This window comes from Manis javanica, chromosome 15 (genome assembly GCF_040802235.1).
Source record: "Manis javanica isolate MJ-LG chromosome 15, MJ_LKY, whole genome shotgun sequence".
Taxonomy (NCBI): domain Eukaryota; kingdom Metazoa; phylum Chordata; class Mammalia; order Pholidota; family Manidae; genus Manis; species Manis javanica.
The window spans coordinates 23,973,863-23,996,647 of record NC_133170.1 but is presented as its reverse complement, the minus strand read 5'-3'; the positions used below and the strand labels follow the sequence as shown (position 1 = coordinate 23,996,647).

Genomic DNA, 22,785 nt, shown 5'->3' with positions numbered 1-22,785 from the left:
ACCCATGTAGTTCAAACCCATGTTGTTCAAGGATCAATCTTTGAAATATAACAGACATACTATTTAAAAGTACATTCCCCGGTGTTTCTAAGCCTTTTGGACACCCTTTTTTATGTTCTGCTTTTATCACATAGCATTATTGCATTCCTGTTTTTTCCAAACATTAAGTTATTCTAGGTATGTATTTTTTAAAAATCTGTATTATTCTATTATTGCTTAAGTGTTTCCATATTCTAGACAAAATTTTATTTCCAATTTTTAAGTAGCTATGAGCATATTTATAGGAATTATTTTTCTTGAGGTAATTTCTTTAAGATATAGTCCTTAAAATTAAGTCAGCCAATCCAAGGTATGATCATTTAGTAGATTTGATATATTATTAGTTTATCTCCATATGGCTTGAAATAACTTATACATCCCACAAGCCATGTTGAATTTGGAAGTTTAAGGAGTTTGTTGTATGTCTTAATATTTGCTTACAATTTAGGAATATTACCTGGAAAAGCATGTGTGTGTATATGTGTGTGTGTGTTTGTGTGCATGATGATAAATATATTGACTTAAAAGAAACACAAGTAAAGAAAAATGTACTGATTTCATTTGCTTTGGTTTGTCTTCATTTTGCCCTTAGGTTTTGCTTTTTTCTCTCTAGAATATAACCAAAACATTAGTGACATTAACACCTAAGTGCTATAGTTCACACTCTCCCTGGAGGACAGGAGTGATGTGTTAACACTCTTGCTTATACTTTTTTGCTGAATTCAACAGACAGACACACATTATCCACGAGTACATACAACATAGATAATTGTACTCTGGTTTTAAAGGCTTCTTCCAAGTGGGAAGATTTTCACATGAAAGTGATACAGTAAAAGTTTTCACTATCCAGCATCATCAGTGAGAAATAATAAACTGGCCTGATCATGTGACTTAGAGTTGTATGGCTCTTGAGAGTAGAAAGTACAGGACGGGAGTTTGTGAGTGGGCATTATCTGATCCTGGCTCTTCAGACTCTGGTTGTGCTTTTTGAGCAAGTCTTTATTCATTTCTGTTCTTTATTAGCTGGCTTTCCTTACCTTGAAATGAGGGGAAGAAAGAAATGGACTGTTTTTTCTTAAAATTCCAGTGGAGAAATGAGGAAAAACTCATTTTCCCCTAATTTAAATAATCCTTTTAAGCAAACTGGTTAAATGTATGAAAGACCTCAGGCTATTCTGCAAATTAGCACATCATTTCATCTATCTTACCCTTCCTTTACTCTTCAGTCCACCTCCCTACCCACAACATACACAATTAAGTGCTCTACGGGAGTAAAGTAAAAAATGCAGAGTTGGTGTTTAAAACTCTTCAGCATAAGACTTGATTCTATATTCTCTAATTCTATGAATATTATTAAACATAATTTTATATAGTTTTGTAGATATGGGGAATACAGTTGTCAGCAAGAATTCTTGCTGTTATGGTGTTTATATTTTAGTGAGAGGAAAAGCAGACAATCAAACAAGTAAAAAAAATATGGTGACGTGCTTTGGAGAAAATGCCACAGTATGTTATAATAATGAATGTAGGCACTACTTTAGATTGGCCAATTAAAGAAAGCCTTTTTAAGGAGGTAGTATTTGAACTGAGCCCTAGAACTGAATGAGAGCCATGAAAAATCTCAGGAAAGTGTATTCCCGGCAAAGGAAAAAGCTATGTAAAGATCCTAAGTTAAAATGACCTTGGCATGTTAAAAGGACAGAAAGAAGGCTCATGTGATTGGAACCTAGTAAGGAATAAATGGTTGGCAGGGGCTAGATCATGTAAGATCTTGTAATACATGAGAAGGATTTTATATTTTATTCTTTGTGAAAAGGGAAACCATTGGAGAACATTCATCAGGGGTACAATGTGATCTTATTTACTACCAGAAGTGGAGAACTTCATATAATGCAAATGTTTATCACTGGGAGAGAAAACTTAGATGCTTATTCAGTAAGGAGCCTTGGTGAAGTCCTTTCACCAGTATGAACCTGTTTTCCCATCTATGAAGTTGAGGATCATTTTTGCCTGTCTTTAGGATTGTCAAGAATTTTGTAACTGCAAAAAATCCTAGCAAAATCTAAGCTAAATTCTCATAAGGAAATTGAGGCTCAGCCAGTTTAGGCAATTTGTTCATCTTCAGATAACAGTAATGGAGGTAGTGGCAGACTCCAGTATATTGTGTTTCAATTTCCTAAATACCATATACATATCCAGCATTTCAAATGAAATTAAGAGTGAATGCAAAGGGGTCTTGTAAACCTTAAAAGTATCATACGAATGTAAGATGTAATGTTTTCAGGATGTTTCAGGATGCTCTACCCTGAGAGAACAGAGTTACCATAGGACATACATTATTTGGGAAGGAAGGGCTGATAAACAAGTTGTACAGATATTTCAAATGCTTCATCTAGAACCATGTGTCTTTAATGGAAACTGAGACTGAAATTTGCTGAAGAGAAAATAGAGGTTATTCTGGAAATGGGAAATAGCACAAAAAACTTGTTCTATCTCTGTTATGGTGTTACTGCATTGGTGTCCCTCTGTTCTCTTCTTCTTATATAAGAACACTAATCATAATCATCGTTAGTGAGGGCCCCACCTTCATGACCTCATCAAAACCTAATCACCTCCCCACCTCCAAATACCATCACACTGGGGTTAGAGCTTCAACATGTGAATTTGGTGGGGGGACACAAATATTCAGTCCATGATAATGGTGATGAGAGGGGTGTAAGGAATAATTGACTATTACAGTAACCTCTTGTTTTCTGCATCTTTCTTACTTTTTTCATCATCTTTAATTTCTCCCTTAGAACCTGCTCAAAAATTTCCTCAATAAGAGCTTTTACTGGATTGGTCTGAGAAATAGTTCTGGCTGGAGGTGGGAAGATGGGTCAGCTCTAAACTTTTCAAGGTAAGGGGCATCAAAAGACTGAAAAAAAAATAAAAGGACGAAATGATGTGGCTGAAAGGAAATTAGGAACAAGGAAGGAAATGAACAGTGTATAAGGTGGAAAAAAGGATGACATTTCAGAGAGCCCATGAGCAGTATCTATTCTGCTGTTTTGGGAGCTGAGTGGGGTGTAAATAGAGAGAAAGAATTGCTCTTTTTTGTGTGTGTCCCTTTATGCTTTATTCTGCATGTCCCCTTAAGTGACTGTTTCTTCTGATTACTGACAGGGTCCTTTCCAACAGCTTGGTCCAGAAGTGTGGCGCCATGAATGAAGATGGTCTCCAAGCCTCTAGCTGTGAAGTGCTTTTGCGCTGGCTCTGTAAGAAGGTCAGACTTTGAGTGATATCTCATCTGTCATATGGTTCCCTAAAAAGAGGAAGCGGGTTTCTGGGCATGTAGATAGCCATAAATATATCTTTAGTGAATGCTCAACCTTCTATGATATGGCATTATATGTAAGATTAATGCAGTTTCCCTGGGACTGATGGTTTATTGCTGGACTCTCTTTGAGAATATTTAGATACTGTTGTAACAATTTAAACACCAGATCTAGGCAAATTTGAGAAGTAGATAAGATTTACTTTAAGTATTATGCTGGTGACTAATGCTACCTCCTTAATCTCATCCTTACTTGTGTCAAAAATACATCTTTTCTATGTTATATTCTGAGCTGGTCTGATGCAATATGTTTTGCGTGTGTTAATGGGTTGACATGTTAATTGTGTTGATAGTATATTTTTCCTAACATTGGTCCTTTGCAGATAAAGCTTTGTTTAAAAAATGATGCTAATGGTGAGAAAATATCCTGTAGACAATGGTTGAGAGCTGTGTGGTGCTTTCTGGTTCTTAGCTCTTCACACTTAGTCAAAAACTGGCCTTGACCGAATTCTGTTGTTTTTGAGTATGTGTAGATGTGGTTGAATAAACCAATGTGTGGCTACATGTTTTCCATCTTGTGAATGTGTGACTTGCATATTAATTTCATAATAGTGGTCAATCAGGTAAGGCATTTTTATAGAGGAAAGTTTACAGAAGGAGTTTATGTGGTTGCTCCCCAATACCTCAAAAGTGACAAAAAAATTTATTATTTCTAAGTAGAGTTTGGACCTAGGTAAGGAGGGAAGGTACTGTTTAAAAACATAGGAAGGAGTAATTAGGGGGACTATTATTCTGAACAGTTGATGACAACAGATTATAATCTGTTTACTTGTCTTTCTTTTTTGTAGAGTTGAGGACATGGACTGTATCTTATCCACCATTGTATCCCAAACATCTAAAATAGTGCTCTTATCAATGAATATTAAATAAATAAATGGATGAATTAGAAATAAGAATTTAAAAATTCTTATTCTAGTTGTTTTTGTTAACCTGCACGTTAATTTGAGGGATTAAGGGCAGGAAACACAGTTTATCCCTAGCCCCACCCATGTGCACATCAATAGCTGACTCTAAGGGGCCTCTTTGATCTGGATACAAGGCTCACAGACATTTGTAGTGGAAACAGACTCCCAGCTCCTGTGATCTCTTACTTTCAGCTCTGGGGCCACGAGTCATCTCTCCGTTATGGATGGGCTGCTTAGTGACTCCCCTTGGTTAATGATGTAATGATAGTGGTTCTACTTGGGCCACTCTTGGCTGCTACAGGAAACACAATCTCCTTTCTTTATTCAAAGAGGAACAAAGGAGGACAGCACACTCCTAAATTCTTCCCTGAGTAGGCAGCAAATGTGAGCTCCTCTTGGGGACTAGGATTTGGTAAGGATTTCACCACCAGTCATCAGAATTTGGTCTGATTCTTCACCACTTTGTCTCCATTAAGGATGTTAAATTAGAAATAGCTTATTTACTAGTTTTTAAAAATTTATTTCCTAAGCTTACGTATTAGGGGCTTACTGACTCAATTCTGCTACCTTGCCTTGTGAAATGAAATTTGGTAAAAGTAGAAATAAAATTTTCTGTCAGCACTTGCTCATCACAGCTGATCCCTTTGATAAACATTGTATACTCAACTTCTCCAGGGTGTACAGTGTTTGAAGTAAGACATATATTAAAGATAATAAAAGAGCAGTAACAAAATAAGAATGAAGAAAATCCACAGAGGGAAGAACCTCTGTAGAGGTCACAGCTACATGGTATCTAAGGGCTCAGTAGGAAAAGTGAAAATGATGAGTTTATAGAATCCTTGTAGTATAGTAAAAACTTGTACTTTTGTTTTTGTTATTTTATTGTACTTTAATAAATAATTTCTGGACTTCAGGTACAGTGATTAATCAAGCTCCTTAGTTCATGGGGTTACCATCTTTGGCCATCTATGCCTCTTTCTGGTCTATTTACTTTTTCCCTCCTTCTTGCATCCCCACTTCTATTCACCTTTACAGCAAAGGACCTATTTTGATGTTTGATATATTTCCCAGATTATTTATATTCTTAATTAGTTTTCTTCTTTGTTTTATATGTAATTAAATGATCTTTTTCTATTTATCTCACTACTTTTTCCACTAGGATTATGTTTGTAAGGTCTGTTCATGTTGTGCTGTGTACAGATTCCAAACTGAAGAGCTTTCTGATTTCTCGTTTTCACTCATAGCATCAGTAAATTTTCTTATTTCTACCACCACAGAATATTCTAAATCTCACCACTTTTCTTTGCCTCCACTTTTAACTCTAGTCTGAGCCTATCATTCCCTCAGATTACTGTGACATATTCTTTTGTTACTTCCCTTTTCCTCCTTTAAAAACAATTTTATTGAGGTACAGTTGACACAATAAACTGGATATATGTAAAGAATAAAATTCGATAAATTTTGCGGAAGTATATACCCATGAAAGAATCATACAATCAAGATAATGAATATACCAATTGTCCTGAAAAGGTTCTGCCTGCCTTTTTGTAGTTCCTCCCCCTCTCTCTGTCCTGTCACCCGACACTCCCCCTCCAACCTATTAGGCAACACCTGATTTACTTTCTGTCACTGTAGATTAGATTGCATTTTCTAGTTTTACAGCACATACTTTACAATTAAGTATGTACTGTTTTTTTTTCCTGGCTTTGTTTGCTCAGAATAACTGTTTTGAGATTCATCCATGTGTTTGTATGTATGAATAGTTCACTCCTTTTTATTAATATTCCATTTATTAAATGGTTGTTTCCAGTTTTTGGCTACTAAGAATAAAGCTGTTATGAATATTTGGGTGTAAATCTTACTATGGATGTAGGCTTTCTTTTCTCTGTAGTGAATACTAAGGAGGTGGAATGTCTGGCTGTTTAACTTTTTTTTTTTTTTGTACACATGAATATATTTCCACATACATACAAACGCTGGACCTTAAGTCTAGAAAGGTTTACATTTTACAGAAGCTGGTAACCTTTGGGGAGAAGGACTGGCTGGAGAGAGGAAAGCCTTTGATTTTCATTGTCTTTCTGTACTCTTCAATTTTTCTAGTGATGGCATGTGTTACTTTATTATCAGAAGAGCTTTTATAGGTATTGTGTTATGGGGCATTTTTTGTTTTCTTTATACTACTTTGTTATTTTTTCAGTCCTAGTATTTTTTTTTTTGAGAGGGCATCTCTCATATTTATTGATCAAATGGTTGTTAACAACAATAAAATTCTGTATAGGGGGGTCAATGCTCAATGCACAGTCATTAATCCATCTCAAGCCTAGTTCTCTTCAGTCTCCAATCTTCTGAAGTATAACGAACAAGTTCTTACATGGTGAACGAATTCTTACATAGTGAATAAGTTCTTACATGGTGAACAGTACAAGGGCATTCATCATAGAAACTTTCGGTTTTGATCACGCATTATGAACTATAAACAATCAGGTCAAATATGAATATTCGTTTGATTTTTATACTTGATTTATATGGGGATCCCACATTTCTCCCTTTATTATTATTATTATTTTTATTTTTAGTAAACTGCTGAAGTGGTAGGTAGATGCAAGATAAAGGTAGAAAACATAGTTTAGTGTTGTAAGAGAGCAATTGTAGATGATCAGGTGTGTGCCTGTAGACTATGTGCTAATCCAAGCTAGACAAGGGCAATAAAACTGGATGTTTAACTTTTTAAGAAACTGTCAATCTCTTAAAATGGCGTTTGTACCATTTTATATGGTATATGAGAGTTCCATTTTCTTCACATTCTCAGTGATACTCAATGTAGTCCATCTTTATGATTTCAGCGATTCTAATCTCACACAGTGGTATCTCACTGTGGTTTTAATTACCATTTCCTTAAATTTAATGATGAGGAGCATCTTTTCATGTTCTTATTTGCTACCCATATCTTTTTCTTATTTTATACCCATATGTTTTTCTTTTCTGAAGTATCTGTTCAGATATTTTGTCCCTTCATTTGTTTTCCTGTTATTGAGTTTTCAGAGTTCTTCATATATTCTGGGTCCAGGTTCTTATCAGATACAGATGTTGCAAATATTGTCTCCGAGTCTGTGGCTTCTCTTTTCATTCTCTTCATAATGTATTTCAAAGTACAAAAGTTTTTAATTTTCATGATGTCTAGTTTATCAATCTTTATACTTTGTATTTTTTGGTATGTTGTCTAAGAAATCATTGCCTATTCTAAGGTCACAAAGATTGTCTATATGTTTTCTTCTAGAAACTTTAAAGTTTTAAGTTTTGCATTTAAGTCTGTGATCTATTTTGATTTAATTTATGTATGTGATGTAAGGTATGAGTGGAGGCCATTTTTTTATCTTCTTGTAGCAAGCTGCCTAATAGTTCCAGCACCATTTATTGAAATAACTACCTTTTCATCATTGAATTCCCTTGATACTTTGTTGAAAATCAATGATCATGTACATGCAGGGCATTTGTGCATTTTCTCTTCTGTTCCATTTATTTATATTTCTATCCTGTACTTCAAACTCACTGTAATTTTATAGTAAGTCTTGAAATAAGGTAGTGTAGTCCTCCAATTTTGTTTTTCTTTTTCAAAATTGCTTTAGTTGTTAGGTCCTGTTTTTTCCCTATAGATTTCCTATCTATTTTTCCTATAGATTTTAAATAAATATCCTTATTCCTGTTGTTTTGTACATGTATGAACATATTGGGGGCATTGCTGGGTTGGTGTGTACTTTCAAATGGGCCTACTACACTATCCAGAAATTAATGAGTTAAAGGTACCTATTTTGCTATATACAATCAAGCAAAGGTGAGGTGAACCACAGGCTCCTCACGATCATGAGAACTTTTCACTCTTGGCTCTAGTCTGGAAGGGTAATGGTGAGTTTTTACTTAGGAGAAGGTCTTTCATGTTCTTCACATTGGGGCAGCTATAATACAAAGCTTTTGCTTGCTAGTAATGATCTCTCATAGCAAAACTGATGATAATAAAGTCTATTTCCATATTAGTACTGAGATGGAGAAGGAAATGAAGGGGAGGGGAGAAAACTCCTGGTCTGGCACACAGGAGAGAGCCTGAAAGGGATGTGATCAAAGTTCAGGAAGGAATGATTTTTCAAGGTGTAGGGACCATTCATCAGTATAAATTGCTAAAGAGATGTAAAGTAACATAATGAAATTGACGATGTAGAAGTCATTGTTCAGCAAATTTCACTGGTATGGTGGTAAAAGATGTGAAATTTCAGTGAGCTGACAAATAGGAGGTAAGGAAGTGGAAACAGTAAGTTGTTACTGCAGGAAGGAAAGAGATAATATCTAAGTAAAAGGTTATCTGTCTGGCTGATATAATTTTACATACAGATAAAGGAGAGTATGTTAGAAACCTCATGTTTCTAACTTGAGGTGAAGAATTCAGCTGAAAGGGAGAGATTAAAAATACATGCAAGACCCAGATCCTTGAAGCAGTAGATGAATATGAGACCCAGTGCACAAATGGAAGAAATGACCTTGGATGGAAAGAATGCCCCTTTCCCAGGGAAGGGAAAAGGATGGGTGAGGATTCTTATATGTTTGTGTAAGTGATAGGGAAGAAAATGTAGACTTTTCTTGCCTGGTTAACTCCATTTTCTCGGTAATATAAAATACACGGTCATATGCCCAGGATCAAAGAGGAAGTGACAGGTTTGGGTTCTATGGACGGCAGAATTTTGGAATTTCCTCAGATGGGAAATATAGGCATATACCTAGAGACACAACATTGCTGGTCAGCACTGAGAGCTTAGGTGAGCCAAGCCATACATTTTTAGTGATAACAGTCTGCACCATTGCACTGTCATTGGCAGAAACCTGTATCAGACTATTCATAATAGCAGAGAAGTCAAATAGTAGGAATGATGAAGGATGGGGATTTTACAGTATAGTTTCAGGGCAGAAAAAAGGTGTTAGGAAATAGAAGTTCCTGGAAGTTGACCAGAAACTCAAAAAGATATATTTGATACAATGAAGAGGAACATGTGGGAGAGGAAAAGATTTGCAAATAACAGTATAGAAGATGAAATAAATATTAAAGTGAGCATTTTTGTACATATATCCTACTTCTTTATAGTAGATTCCTAAAAGTGAGTCATGGGACAGTGTGTGCCAGTTACAGATATTAATAGAGGATGGGAAAAAGATGGCAGCTTGAGAAGTGAGGCAGAAAACTCCCCAAACCACATGCAATACGAAAATACAGAAAATACAGTTAATACTGAGAGTGATCTGAAAACTGCCTAACATACTGTCTACATCTGAGGAAAAGAGAAGACCTCACAGAAAAGGGTAAAGTAGCAAAGCTGTGATCCAGTGGGACCCAAGCCCTCCCCCAACTTCAGCTCACAGGTGAGAGGAAGAGAAACAGAGCAGGGAGGGAGTAGATGCCCAGGACTGCTGAACACCCAGCCCTGGAGATCTGCTCTGGGAGCACAAACCCACATTACATGGTGCTCTGGAGGTAAGTGGGGTTGGAAAGCAAAGACAGGCAGAATACTTGGAGAGACTGAGATTCCAGCCACTTGTGGAGAACAGGTACCCACAACTGGCCCCCCTGGAACAAAAGAAAGGTGGGCACTTGAAAGACTTCCCAACAGCAATAGGGGCACTAAAAGGTCAAAGATTACACAGAGCTTGTTTCTCAGGAGAAGGGGTAGGTGGACAAAATCGTCCTGGCACACTCAGCCCAGCAGGTTAGAAACTCTCAGGAGCTTCATATGCTCCATCCCCCTGGCTGGCAACATAGCCACGAGGCCCCTCTGATACACAGCCTGCCACTCCTTCCTCTACAGACACAAGTCCTGCTAATATGCTGCCCCTGCCATTGCTTCAGGCCAGCTGGAGAGTGGCCCCACCTATGGCAGCTACAGGGGCATAGCACAGAGGCTCCTCACTGCATGCTTGGCCCACTGGACCTGGCAGTGGAGGCAGGTATTATAGCTGGGAAGCAGGAAAGACCTCTTTTTTCCTGGCAGGTGCTGGTGCTCCTTGCCTGAGACCCCGGCCAGAGCTACAGGTGCTTGGCAGCTCTAGAAAGCAGAACTTCTGGGCACTAGAGGGCGCCACCTACACAGTGGTATTATTCCATAAGAAACACTTAAAAAAAAAAAGAGAGACAGAGGGATTTTGTCCAAACAAAAATTCAAGAAAAACCTCCATAAAGAGGGCATAGTGAAACTGAAATCACCAATCTTCTTCACAAATATTTCAAAATAAAAATCATAGATATGCTCATGGAGCTACAGAAAAATATTCAAGATCTCAGGGAGGAATTCAAGAAAGACTGAAACTTAAAAAAAAGTACAGTACCTGAAATGAAACCTAGAATGGAAGAATATAAAAGCAGATTAGATGATAGAGGAGATGGTAAATGAAATAGAAATTAGAGAACAGGAAAACAAAGAAGCTGAGGCCCAGAGAGAAAAATGAGATCTAGGAATGAAAGAATAGTAAGAGAACTGTGCAACTAATCCAAACAAATGCATTTGCACTGTAGAGGTACCAGAAGAAGAAGATGGAGAAAAATGGAAAGTCTCTTTGAGGAAATAATTGCTGAAAATTCCCCAGTCTGGGGAAAGAAATAGTCTCTCAGATCATGGAATTGCAGAGATCTCCCAATACAAGGGACCCTAGAAGAGAGCACCAAAACATATAATAATAAAAATGGCAAAGATCAAGGACAAGGAGAGAGTACTGAAAGCAGCCAGAGAGAGAAAAAAGATCATGTATAAAGCAAACTCTATCAGGCTATCATCAGAATTCTCAGCAGAAACCTTACAGACCAGAAGGGAGTGGCATGATATTTTTAATGCAATGAAACAAAAGGGCCTCAAACCATGAATACTCTACCCAGCATGATTATTATTTAAATTTGAAGGAGGGATTAAACAATTTTCAGACAAGCAAAAGCTGAGAGAATTTACCTCCCACAAACAGTCTCTACAGTGTATTTTAAAGGGACTGCTGTAGATGGAAGTGCTCATTGAGGCTAAATACTGTCACCAGAGAAAATAAAACCACAGTAAAGGAAGTAGACCAATTTATTACTAAACAAATGCAAAATTAAATTAGCTATGTACAGAGTCAGTCAAGGGATACACATACAGAATATGACATCTAATATATAGAGGGGAGGAGGAGGAAGAAGATGAAGGGAGAAAAAAAACCTTTAGAATCTGTTTGAAATAGCATAATAAGTGAGTTAAGTTAGACTGTTAGGTAGTAAAGAAGCTGCACTTGAGCCTTTGGTAACCACAAATCTAAAGCCTGCAATGGCAATAAGTACATATATATAGATAATCACCGTAAATATAAATGGACTGAATGCACCAATCAAAAGACATAGAGGCACTGAATGGATAAAAAAACAAGACCCTTCTATATGCTGCCTACAAGAGACTCACTTCAAACCCAAAGACATACACAGACTGAAAGTAAAGGCATGGAAAAAGATATTTCAAGCAACTAATAGGGAGAAAAAAGCAGGAATTGCAGTACTTGTATCAGACAAAATAGACTTAAAAACAAAGAACACAAGAGACAAAGAAGGATATTACATATTGATAAAGGGGTCAGTCCAACAAGAGGATATAACCACTAAAAATATTTATGTACCCAACATAGGAGCACCTACATTTGTGAAACAAATACTAACAGAATTAAAGGGGGAAATAAAATGCAATGAATTCATTTTAGGAGACTTCAGCCTACCACGCACTCCATAAGACAGATCAACCAGACAGAAAGTAAGTAAGGACACAGAGGTACTGAACAGTGCATTAGAACTGATGGACCTAATAGACATCTACAGTACATTCCACCCAAAAGCAGCAGGACACACATTCTTTTCAAGTGTATATGGAAAGTTTTCCAGAATAGATCATATACTAGGCTACAAAAAGAACCTCAGTAAATTCAGAAGGATTGAAATTGCACCAACCAGCAACTCAGACCAAAGGTACAAAACTAGAAATAAATTATGCAAAGAAAACAAAAAGGCCCACAAACACATGGAGGCTTAACAACATGCTCCTAAATAATGAGTGGGTTAATGACCAAATAAAAACAGAGATCAAGCAATATGTGGAAACAAATGAAAACAACAACACAACACCCCCAAACCTGTGAGATGCAGTAAAGGCAGTTCTAAGAGGAAAGTATATAGCAATATAGGCTTACCTCAAGAAAGAAGAATTGTACTCATTTGTGGAGTGTAACACCAAAGCAAAACTGAAGGAACAAAACAGCAGCAGACTCAAACTCCAAGAAGGGACAGTGGTTACCAAAGGGAAGGGGTTGGGGAAGGTTGGTGGGGAGGGAGGGAGAAGAGGTTTAAGGGGCATTATAATTAGCACTCACAATATAGGTAGGTCACAAGGAAGGCAGTACAGCACAGGAGAAGACAAGAAATGACTCTATAGCATCTTACTATGCTGATGGACAGTGATTGCAGTGGGGTGGAGGGAGACTCGATAATATGGGTGAATGTTGAAACCACAGTGTTGTTCATGTGAAATGTTCATAGGATTGTATATCAATGATACCTTAAATTTAAAAAAAAAGGAATAAACTCTTTATGAGAAAAAAATATTAATAGGTACCATTGGATTGCTTTACAAAAAGACTATGGCAGCTACAGGGAGCAATTGTACTCCAACTAGCAATGTATCAGCATACTGGTCCTCCCTCTTTCCAGTGGCGTGTGTTCTTTATGTTTAAATATTAGCTAATTACTATTATTATTATTATTAATTTGTGGAGGAATTAGAATGGCTTATCCCAGTTATAGTTTGTATTTTCCTTTTTGCCTTTTGTCAGTCATATATATTGTGTTTTCTTTCTGTTTATTATAATTATATTCTAGATATCATGGAGATACTCTTTTTTCATGCATTTTATGTTTTAATAAAGTCAAATCTCTCTTTTTCTCCTTTGTTATGGATTTTCGTTTTCCAGCTAGAATCCCCTACTCAGGATTATATACATTTTCCAAAAGTTTTTTCTAATAAGTTTATATTATTCCTATGTTGTTTTACACTTTAATCATTAATTTATTTTTGCTCTTTTGAGTACAGGTTTAACTTAGAATAGAGAAGATGACTGAGTTGGGGGCCAAAATCTTGGATTTTGCATTAGGCATTGTGAGGGATGGAACAGCCTGAGAATGATAATGTCAGAAAGGAGAATATGGTGGCAAATGGTATGTGCCTCAAAGGAGCCACTTTTTTTTATTGTGGTAAAATATATAAACAAAATGTACCATTTTAGCCATTTTTAGGTGTATAAATCAGTAGCATTAATTACATTCACAAGATTACACAACCATCCACCACTATTCAAGGAGCCATTTTTTTTTTATATAGTGAAGAAATCATGGTCTGGAAATCAGCCAAGGGAACAATACCTCAACAGCAGCAAAAAGACTTCCTCATCTCATCATTCCTACTATGGGGAATTTAGCCTCATTTTGAGAGGATACCACTTTTTAAGAACATTTGGGTTGCAGTTAAGCCTAAGAAGTGTGGGAACATTCTGATAAAGGCTAATAATATAGAGTCTCCTTTATTCAGTGTAACAGGATTGCGGTTAACAGGATTACCAGCTGGGGTTTACTAGCAGGGACAGTGAGAGAACAGTCAGGTGGAGGAGGCCTGGATCAGGAGTGGGACATGGGCATGGGCAGGAACTAAGGGTAGGCATCAGTGTTTCATGCTGAGAGGACTAGACACTGATGTGCCTCAGACCAGATCGCTCTCCCGGCTTTTGGCCTGGCTGTTCCTTTGTGCTTTGGATACTTACTGTGACTTCTTTTTCCTCACCAGCAACCCCTTTCTAAAACTTTCAAAAGTTGCATTTTCTTTTTTTGTCCTGTGAGAACAAGCCCTGTGCATCTTCAAAAAGCCCACATCTTTGGTCACTTAGCTACAGGGTCAGCAACTTCACTGCTCACATTCCAAGTTGTAACGGATGATAAGATGGCTCTAAGGTTTGGGCCTGTCTTAGCTAAAATGGCTCTTGTGGCCTGGGGCTGCCTCACCAAATTGCTCCCAAACTAACTGCTCTATACATGGCATGTCTCCACAGATTGGCTGGAATGTGCTCTGTAGAGCCCTCTTAAGAACTAGCAAGTTTTTGTTTTGTTAATTCTTTCTATTTTTTGCTTAAGTAATTTTTTCTCCGTAAGACCCTGCATGACTTGTAACCAACTGTTTGCATCAAAATGCTGCTTGCTGTGCCAGGTATGGAATGCTCACTTTTCCTAAAAATGTTCCTCGTTTGGCTATATGTTATGTATTTTTCCTTAGAAAATGCCTTATCCCCACTTGGGAGGTATGGGAACATGGTGGAAAGAATCCTGATGCTGAAGTCAGTAAGACAAACCTGTGTTCAAATCCTTTTCCTAATAATTGCTGCGTGACTTTAGGCAAAATGTTTAACTTCTCTGAGCCTAGGTTTAGCCATATTACATGATCATTCCATCTAAAATAGCCAGTCTCCTTACTCTCTGTGACTTCACTTGTCTAGTTCCCTCAAAACTCATCACTCTGAGTGATTCTCTTTATGTGTTACCTCTTAAAAATTACGATTTGCTATGGTTTGAAGATGTGCCTGCCCACAGTACAAAATTCAAAAGTAATAAAGGGATGTATCAGTGAGAACAGAGTTTCTGCTACCATCTCTGATTGCTGCCTCACCCAGTTCCATTCCCTGGAGAAAAATGCTGTTGGCTTTTTATGTTCTTTTCCCAAGATAATCTATTCATATACAAGTATCTGTGTACATAGGCATGCACACACACATACACACACACACACACACACACACAATTTAATTTAAGTTGTAGCGTAGTATACACACTGTTCTGAACTTTATTTTTTCCCCTGGCTAACAGTATTTCTTGAATCTTTCTATATTTATTTTCAAAATTGCCTCATTCTTTTTAATGGCTGGATAGAATTCTATTTTATGGATTTAACAATTTACTTAGCTAGTCTCCAATTAATGGATGTTTAGATTATATCCTCTCTTGCCTTTACAAACAATGCTGCATTGACTCTATTTCTACAGATGTAATTTCATACTTTTTGACTGTTTTTGTACATACCAGATGGCTCTACAAAAATCTGCAGTTAATTCCCACCAACAATTTATAATAGTTTCATTTTCTCTTCATCTTCACCTATTATTTTGATTTTTGCTAATTAGAGAGATAAAAAATAGTCTCTCATTGTAGTTTTAATTTATATTTACCTCATTAGGAATGATAATGAGCACTTGTTACATGCTCAAGAGCCATTTGTATTTCCTTTATCAGTTCATAGCCTTTATTTTATTTTATTTGTAAAAATTTCTGTATTAAAAGTTTAAAATTGAAGTATAGCTTATATACAATATTGTATTGGTTTCAGGTGTACAACATACTGATCCAATACTGACATACATCACAAAATGCTCATTACAATAGGTGTAGTTATCTTCTGTTACCATGCAAAGATATTATGTTACTGATTATATTCCCTGTGCTGTACTTTCCATTCCCATGACTGACTGACTTTATATTTAGAAGTCAAACTCAGTTATCTTAAAAACTGACATTTTTCCACCCCAAATTTCCATTTCCTCTAGTATTTTCCTATTTCACTTAACTGCACTACCATCCATTCAGTCACCCGGTTGGAAAATGGGAGCCATCAAAGACACTTGCCTTTTCCTCACCTGCCATTAGCATTGTAGTTCAAAGTCAAACAATTCTCGCTCCTTAATATCTTTCATAACTCTCCTCTCCATTTATTTTTTATTTTATTTTATTTTTTGCTGTACCCTATAAAATAATGTATTTAAGGCTAGAATACATAACATCTGCATAAATTATAGTTATGTTTTTTAAAAATTTTATTTTAGTATCATTAATGTACAATTACATGAGCAACATTATGGATACTAGACTCCCCCTATTATCAAGTCCCTCCCCCACATACCCCGTTACAGTCACTGTCCGTCAGCGTAGTAAGATGCTATAGAATCACTACTTGTCTTCTCTGTGTTATACTGCCTTCCCCATGTCCCCTCCCCCTACATTATGCATGCTAATCATAATGCCCCTTTTCCCCCCTTATCCCTCCCTTCCCACCCAGTCTCCCCAGTCCCTTTCCCTTTGGTAACTCTTAGTCCATTCTTGGGTTCTGTGAGTCTGCTGCTGTTTTTGCTTTGTTCTTATATTCCACAGATGAGTGAAATCATTTGATACTTGTCTTTCCCCCCCTGGCTTATTTCACTGAGCATAATACCCTTTAGCTCCATCCATGTTGTTGCAAATGGTAGGATTTGTTTTCTTCTTATGGCTGAATAATATTCCATTGTGCATATGTACCACATCTTCTTTATCTGTTCATCTACTGATGGACACCTAAGTTGTTTCCATTCTTGGCTATTGTAAATAGTGCTGCAATAAACATAGGGGTGCATATGTCCTTTTCAAACTGGGCTGCTGCATTCTTAGGGTAAATTGCTAGGAGTAGAATTCCTGTGTCAATGGTATTTCTATTTTGAGTTTTTTGAGGAACTTCCATACTGCTTTCCACAATGGTTGAACTATTTTACATTCCCACCAGCAGTGTAGGAGGATTTCCCTTTCTTCACATCCTCACCAACATTTGTTGTTGTTTGTCTTTTGGATGGTGGCCATCCTAACTGGTGTGAGGTGATATCTCATTGTGATTTCTCTGATGATTAGTGACGTGAAGCATCTTTTAATGTGTCTGTTTGCCATCTGAATTTCTTCTTTGGAGAACTGTCTGTTCAGCTCCTCTGCCCATTTTTTAATTGGAATTATTTGCTTTTTGTTTGTTGCGGTGCTTGAGCTCTTTAGATATTTTAGATGTCAACCCCTTATTGGATATGTCATTTATGAATATATTCTCCCATACTGTAGGATGTCTTTTTGTCCTACTGATGGTGTCCTTTGCTGTGCAGAATCTTTTTAGTTTGATATAGTCCCACTTGTTCATTTTTGCTTTTGTTTCCCTTGCTCAGGGAGATTTGTTCATGAAGAAGTCACTCATGTTAATGTCCAAGAGATTTTTGCCTATGTTTTTTTCTAAGAGTTTTATGGTTTCATGACTTACATTCAGATCTTTGATCCATTTCAAGTTTACTTTTATGTATGGGGTTAGACAATAATCCAGTTTCATTCTCTTATAGGTAACTGTCCAGTTTTCCCAACACCAGCTGTTGAAGAGGCTGTCATTTCCCATTGTATATCCATGGCTCCTTTATTGAATATTAATTGACCATATGTGTTTTTGGTTAATATCTTGACTCTCTATTCTTTTCCACTGGTTTATGGGTTTGTTCTTGTGCCAGTATCAAATTGTCTTGATTACTGTGGCTTTGTAGTAGAGCTTGAAGTCAGGGAGCATAATTTCTCCTGCTTTATGCTTCCTTCTTAGGATTGCTTTGGCTATTCGGGGTCTTTTGTGGCTCCATATGAATTTTAGAACTATTTGCTCTAGTTCATTGAAGAATGCTGTTGGTGTTTTGATAAGGATTGCATTGAATCTGTAGATTGCTTTAGGCAGGCTGGCCATTTTGACAATATTAATTCTTCCTATCCACGAGCATGGGATGTGTTTCCATTTATTGATATCTTCTTTAATTCTCTCATGAGTGTCTTGTAGTATTCAGAGTATAGATCTTTCACTTCCTTGGTTAGGTTTATTCCTAGGAATTTTATTCTTTTTGATGCAATTGTGAATAGAATTGTTTTCCTGATTTCTATTTCTGCTAGTTCATTGTTAGTGTAGAGGAATGCAAGAGATTTCTGTGTATTGATTTTGTATCCTGCAACTGTGCTGAATTCAGATATTACATCTAGTAGTTTTGGAGTGGATTCTTAATGGTTTTTTATGTACAATATCATGTCATCTGCAAACAGGGACAATTTAACTTCTTCCTTGCCAATCTGGATGCTTTTTATTTCTTTGTGTTGTCTGATTGTCATGGCGAGGACCTCCAGAACTATGTTGAATAAAAGTGGAGAGAGTGTAAATCCTTGTCTTGTTTGCAATCTTAAAGGAAAAGCTTTCAGATTCTTGCTGTTAAGTATAATGTTGGCTGTGGGTTTGTCATATATGGCCTTTATTATGTTGAGGTACTCGTCCTCTATACCCATTTTGTTGAGAGTTTTTATCATGAATGGATGTTGAATTTTGTCAAATGTTTTTTCAGCATCTATGCAGTTGATCATGTGGTTTTTGTCTTTCTTTTTATTGATGTGGTGGATGGTTTTTAGCATTTTCGAATGTTGTACCATCCTTGCATCTCTGGGATGAATCCCACTTGATCATAATGGACAATCTTTTTGATGTATTTTTGAATTTGGTTTACTAATATTTTGTTGAGTATTTTTGCATCTATGTTCATCAGGATATTGGCCTGTAATTTTCTTTTTTTTGTGATGTCTTTGCCTGGTTTTGGTATTAGAGTGATGTTGGCCTCGTAGAATGATTTTGGGAGTATTCCCTTCTCTTCTACTTTTTGGAAAACTTTAAGGAGGATGGGTATTAAGTCTTCAGTAAATGTTTGATAAAATTCAGCAGTGAAACCATCTGGTTCAGGAATTTTGTTCTTAGGTAGTTTTTTGATTACCAATTCAATTTCCTTGCTGGTAATTGGCCTATTCAGATTTTCTGTTTCTTCCTGGGTTAGCCTTGGGAAGTTGTATTTTTCTAGAAAGTTGTCCATTTCTTCAAGGTTATCCAGTTTGTTACCATATAATTTTTCATAGTATTCTCTCATAATTCTTTGTATTTATGTGGTATCTGTAGTGATTTCGCCTTTCTCATTTCTGATTCTGTTTATGTTTGTAGACTCTCTTTTTTTCTTGATAAGTCTGGCTAGGGATTTATCTATTTTGTTTATTTTCTCAAAGTACCAGTTCCTGCTTTCCTTGATTCTTTCTATTGTTTTATTCTTCTTGATTTTATTTATTTCTGCTCTAATCTTTATTATGCCCCTCCTTCTACTGACTTTGGGCCTCATTTGTTCTTCCTTTTCTAGTTTTGTTAATGGTGAGCTTAGACTGTTCATTTGGGATTGTTCTTCTTTCCTGAGGCCTGTGTTGCAATATACTTCCCTCTTTGCATGGCCTTTGCTGCATCCCGCAGATTTTGCAATGTTGAATTATTGTTTTCATTTGTCTCCATATATTGCTTGATATCTGTTTTTATTTGGTCATTGATCCCTTGATTATTTAGGAGCATCTTATTAAGCCTCCATGTGTTTGTGGGCTTTTTCATTTTCTTTGTGTAATTTATTTCTAGTTTCATACCTTTGTGATCTGAGAAGCTGGTTAGTACAATTTCAATCCTTTTGAATTTACTGAGGCTCCTTTTGTGACCTAGTATATAATCTATTCTTGAAAATGTGCCATGTGCACTTGAGAAGAATGTGTATCCTGTTGCTTTTGGATGGAGTGTTCTGTGGATATCAGGTAGGTCTATCTGTTCTAATACGTTGTTCAGTGCCTCTTTCTCTTTTCTTATTTTCTCTCTGGTTCATCTGTCCTTTGGAGTGAGTGGTGTGTTGAAGTCTTCTAAAATGAATGCATTGCATTCTATTTCCCCCTTTAATTCCATTAGTATTTGTTTCACATATGTAGGTGATTCTGCATTGGGTGCGTAGATATTTATAATAGTTATATCTCTAGTTGGACTGACCCCTTTATCATTATCCAATGTCCTTCTTTGTCTCTTCTGATTTTCTTTGTTTTGAAGTCTATTTTGTCTGATACAGGTACTGCAGCACCTGCTTTTTTCTCCCTATTAGTTGCATGAAATATCTTTTTCCATGCCTTTACTTTCAGTCTGTCTTTGGGTTTGAAGTGACTCTCTTGTAGGCAGCATATAGATGGGTCTTGTTTTTTTATCCATTCAATGACTCTATGTTTTTTGATTGGTGCATTCAGTCCATTTACACTTAGGGTTATTATCACTAGGTATGTACTTACTGCCATTGCAGGCTTTATATTCGAGGTTACCAAAGGTTCAAGGGTAATTCCCTTACTATCTGACAGTCTAATTTAACTTACCTCATATGCTCTTACAAACACAACCTAAAGATTCTTTTCTTTTTCCTCCTTTTTCTTCCTCCTCCATTCTTTATATATTATGTATCATATTCTTTACTCTTTGTCTATCCCTTGATTGACTTGAGGGTAGTTGATTTGATTTTGCATCTGCTTAGTAATTAATTGTTCTACTTTGCTGTGGTTTTATTTCCCCCGGTGACATCTATTTAGCCTTTGGAATACTTCCATCTATAGCAGTCCCTCCAAAATGCACTGTAGAGGTGGCTTGTGGGAGATAAATTCTCTCAGCTTTTGCTTTTCTGAAAATTGTTTAATCCCTCCTTCAAATTTAAATGATAACCTTGCAGGGTAGAGTAGTCTTGGTTCGAGGCCCTTCTGCTTCATTGAATTAAATATATCATGCCACTCCCTTCTGGCTTGTAAGGTTTCTGTTCAGAAATCTGATGATAGCCTGATGGATTTTCCTTTGTATGTGATCTTTTTTCTCTCTCTGGCTGCTTTTAAAAGTCTGTCTTTATCCTTGACCTTTGCCATTTTAATTATTATATGTCAGATGCTGTCTTCCTTGGGTCCCTTGTGTTGGGGGAACTGTGCACCTCCATGGCTTGAGAGGCTATCTCTGTTCCCAGATTGTGGAAGTTTCTAGCAATTACCTCCTCAATGACACTTTCTCTTTTTCTCTCTCTTCTTCATCTGGTGCCCCTATTATGTGAATATTGTTCCATTTGGATTGGTCACAGAGTTCTCTCAATATTCTTTCATTCTTAGAGATCCTTTTTTCTCTCTGTGCCTCAGCTTCTTTGTATTCCTCTTCTCTAATTTTGTTCCATTTACCATCTCTTCTACTACATCTAATCTTCTTTTAAATCCCTTGATTGTATGTTTCATTTCAGTTATGAAATTTCTTAATGATTGAGTCTCCATCTTAAACTTGTCCCTCAGTTCTTGAGTATTTTTCTGTACCTCCATGAGCAGGTTTATGAATATTTATTTTGAACTCTCAGGAAGTTTGGTGAGTTCAGTTTCATTTGGCCTTTTTTCTGGGGTTTCTGAGATTTTGGTCTGGACCAGGTTCCTTTCACATTTCATATTTCTATGTGGCACCCTCTAGTGCCCAGAAGTTCTACTCTCCAGAGCTGCTCAGCCCCTGGAGTGAGGTTGGGGGTCACAGGGGAGTGGTGCTGGTGCCTGGGGGTAGGAAAGAGGTGTTTCCTGCTTTTCTGCTGCAGTGTCTGTCTCTAGTTTCAGAGCCAGTGGGCTGAGCACACAGGTGTCAGCCTCTGTGCTTTGTGTCTCTAGCTGTTGTAGGTGGGGCCTCCCTTTGGCTGGCCTGATGCCAGTAGAGTGACTGCTGGTTTGCGAGCTGGTGCCAGCAGGCCAGGAGGAAGGGGCAGGAGCTGAGTATCCAGCCAGGGGAATGGAGCTCTTGAAGTTCCTGAAAGTTCCCAACCTGCTGGGCAGAGTGTGTCCAGACAACCTTGTCCACCTATCCCTTCTCCCGCGCAGCAAGCTCCATGCAAACCCCGCCCTTTCAGTAGCCCTCTCACTGCTAGGAAGCCTCTCAGATTGCTCACCTTTCCTTTGTCCCAGAGTGGCTGGATGTGGATCCCAGTTGTCCAGAAATGGCCAGAATCTCAGTCTCTCAAGCACTCTGCCTGTCCCAGCTCCCCAACCCCACCAACCACCAGAGCACCACACAATGTAGGTTTATGCTCCAAAGCAGAGCTCCAGGGCCGGGTGTTCAGCAGTCCTAGGCTTCCACCTGCTCCCTGCTCCATTTCTCTTCCTCCTGCTAGTGATTTGGGGTGGGGGGAAGGGCTTGGGTCCCACCGGATCAAGGCTTTGGTGCATTACTCTGTTTTGTGAGGTCTGCTTTGTTCTCCAGGTGTATGCAGTCTGGGGCAGCCTTCTTTCCTGTTGCTGTTTTAAGATCAGTTGTATTAACTATATTTTCATGCTATATATGGTTTTGGGAGGAGTTCTCTGTCTCACCTCTCATGCCACCATCTTGAATCCTCTCTTCTTTCATCCTTTTTTTTAAAATTGGGTGATTGGTCTTTTCCTAAATACTTTGTAAGAAAAAAATTCTTTATCAATGAAATAAATTTGCCATTTAAGTGTGAGGCAAGCTGAAAATATTTTGTCAAAGTTTGTCATTTTTCTTGTAACTTGTATGTGATAGAATTTTTTTTCCTAGTTAGAAATTTAGGATTTTATATATCAAATTTATTATCTTTATTTATTTATTTATTTAAATTTTATTTTGGTATCATTAATCTATAATTACATGAAGGACATTATGTTTACTAGGTTCCCCCCTTCAC

General features: G+C 37.2%; 1 protein-coding gene across 3 annotated transcripts in view; it reads left to right on the top strand.

Moving 5' to 3' along the window:
• KLRG1 (killer cell lectin like receptor G1) overlaps positions 1 to 22,785 on the top strand; it is a 77,438-nt gene that overhangs the window by 13,110 nt on the left and 41,543 nt on the right. For 2 of the 3 annotated variants that reach the window (XM_073223889.1, XM_017642092.3), the window contains exons 4-5: positions 2,838 to 2,938; positions 3,205 to 3,304. In XM_073223889.1, coding sequence (XP_073079990.1) covers positions 2,838 to 2,938; positions 3,205 to 3,304 — 201 coding nt within the window. Of the gene's footprint in view, positions 1 to 2,837; positions 2,939 to 3,204; positions 3,305 to 4,203; positions 4,478 to 22,785 lie in introns of those variants that run through there. The other variant, XM_017642093.3, reaches the window with a different exon arrangement.